This window comes from Myotis davidii, unplaced genomic scaffold (assembly GCF_000327345.1).
Source record: "Myotis davidii unplaced genomic scaffold, ASM32734v1 scaffold546, whole genome shotgun sequence".
Taxonomy (NCBI): domain Eukaryota; kingdom Metazoa; phylum Chordata; class Mammalia; order Chiroptera; family Vespertilionidae; genus Myotis; species Myotis davidii.
In genome coordinates, this window is record NW_006297836.1 from 199,549 (window position 1) to 202,113 (window position 2,565).

At 47.1% G+C, this 2,565-nt stretch overlaps 1 protein-coding gene across 1 annotated transcript in view; it reads right to left on the reverse strand.

The window, feature by feature from the left end:
- Positions 1 to 197: 197 nt before the first annotated feature.
- Positions 198 to 2,565, reverse strand: part of MPP1 (membrane protein, palmitoylated 1) — a 20,712-nt gene continuing 18,344 nt past the window's right edge. The window contains exon 11 of the mRNA XM_006773687.2: positions 198 to 837. Within this exon, the coding sequence (XP_006773750.1) occupies positions 661 to 837 (177 nt within the window). The 3' untranslated portion in view covers positions 198 to 660. The remainder of the gene's footprint in view (positions 838 to 2,565) is intronic.

Here is a 2,565-nt window from a genome sequence, read left to right on the forward strand (position 1 = left end):
CGGCCTTCGTACTGAAGAGTCCCGGGTTCGATTCCGGTCAGGGGCATGTTCCTTGGTTGCGGGCACATCCCCAGTAGAGGGTGTGCAGGAGGCAGCTGATCGATGTTCCTAACTCTCTATCCCTCTCCCTTCCTCTCTGTAAAAAAATAATATATATATATATTTTTAAAAAAACAACCCAGAGAGTTACAAGGTCATTGGCATTTTAACAGTAATTTCTTTATTGCTGTTGAGGGTTTTCCTAGAGCAGACATCCTATTGCAGAGCTGTTTCATTTTGGCATTTTAGAAAGGCAGTAAAAAAAATGCTTTCTTCATAGTAAAGACGTGATTAAAGGTGAAGGAGCGTAGGCTTGAGAGGGACAGGGTCCAGGCTTTTCCTCGCTGTGAGCACCATCTTTGATTAGCATTTGCATTTGGGTCGTGCATCTGCCCCAATTTCCAGAGATTCTTTTGAAATCAATGGGGCCACATGCAGCAGGAAAACCAGAGCCGAGCCCTTGAGCTTGAGTAAGACTGCCACCCACTGGCCTAATTAGGATAGTTGCATAGAGCTGGAAGCGGACACAAAACTAGCTGGAGCGACCCTGTTTGTCTTAAAGCAAGGGGAGTGGAGTTCCAAATACTGGATAGAGTATATGGTAGCCCCATTTCTGCAAGCCTAGTAAACCCAGGAGACAGGCACCCACTGTGGAGATCTGCACGCTTGGTCAAAGGCTTCTTGCAGTTTCTTAAGGATTTCATCAACGCCATTATTGACGAGCGAGAGGTCAAAGTAGTGCGCGTACTGGCTGCGGATGGCCTCCGAGTCCTTCTGCAGCTGCTGCAGGGCTTCCGTCTGCAAAGGAAAGAGAAGTAGCCACTGATGAAGCAGGTGCAGCACGCCCAGCCAGAGGGGCTAGTGACAACTTTTTAAAAGTAGTTGTTTGCCGAAACCGGTTTGGCTCAGTGGATAGAGCGTCAGCCTGCGGACTGGGGGGTCCCGGGTTCGATTCCGGTCAAGGGCATGTGCCTTGGTTGCGGGCACATCCCCAGTGGGGAGTGTGCGGGAGGCAGCTGATCGATGTTTCTCTCTCATCGATGTTTCTGGCTCTCTATCTCTCTCCCTTCCTCTCTGTAAAAAATCAATAAAAGTATATATATAAAAAAAGTAGTTGTTTATTTTTTATTTCAGAGAAGAAGGGAGAAGGGGAGAGATAGAAACATTAATGATGAGAATCACTGATTGCCTTCTGCACAACCCGGGCCTGTGCCCTGACCGGGAATTGAACCATGACCTCCTGGTTCATTGGTCGACGCTCAACCACTGAGCCACGCTGGTGGGGCTAGTGACAGCTTTTAAGCGGGTGTTGACTGTTGTGACCATTGCCTGGCTTCCAGTCACCTGCTTAGAGACAAATTCTGAAGACTTTGAGACTGTTGGAAGGGCATAGAGAGGCAATCAATTACGAACAATTATCAGAGGATCTCAAACTAACCCTCAAGCTAATTGGAGCTCTCTGGAAGAACAATAGCTATCTCCCAGCTCTTGCCCTTGAACATGGACAGCCATTTCAGCAACCACCAGAGGTGCAATCGCAGGACAGGGCAAGTGCAACTTAGAACCCTGGGCCTCTTTCTAGGCCCCAAAACCAAGTGGCCATGAAGACTGATAATTTAACTTTGTAAAAGTAAAAATGGTTCTGCAGCAATAAACACCAAAAGATGCCAAATTGGAGGGAAAAAAACCTTGCAACTGATACCATGAAGGGCTAATTACTCTAATACAGAGTTCCTAGAAATCACTAAGAGAAAGGCCAATAACCCAACAGAACAATAAGCTAAGTGTTAACAGAAAAGACAAAATAGCCCGGCTGGCATGGCTGAGTGGTTGAGTGTCAACCTATGAACCAGGAGGTCACGGTTTGATTCCCGATCAGGGCACATGCCCCAGTTGTGAGGTCAATCCCCAGTAGGGGGCGTGCAGGAGGTGGAAGATTGATGATTCTCTCTCATCGATGTTTCTATCCCTCTCTCTCCCTTTCTCTGAGATCAATAAAAACATATTTTTAAAAAGACAATACAGCCCTAACCGGTTTGGCTCAGTGGATAGAGTGTTGGCCTATGGACTGATAATTACTCAGTGGATAGAGTGTTGGCCTATGGTCCCAGGTTCGATTCCGGTCAAGGGCAGGTACCTTGGTTGTGGGCACATCCCCAGTAGGGGGTGAGCAGGAGGCAGCTGATCAATGTTTCTCTCTCATCGATGTTTCTCTTCCTCTCCCTTCCTCTCTGTAAAAAATCAATAAAATGTATTAAAAAAAAGACAATACAAATGGGCGTAGCTGGTTTGGCTCAGTGGATAGAGCGTCAGCCTGCAGACTGAAAGGTCCTGGGTTCGATTCCAATCAAGGGCACATGCCCGGGTTGTGGGCTCGATCCCCAGTGAGGAGGAAGTGGGGGGCAGCCAATCAATGATTCTCATCATTGAAGTTTCTATCTCACTCTCCCTCTCCCTTCCTCTCTGAAATCAATAAAAATATATATTAAAAAAAAAAAGTGCAGGGGATGGATGGATGCTCTCTCC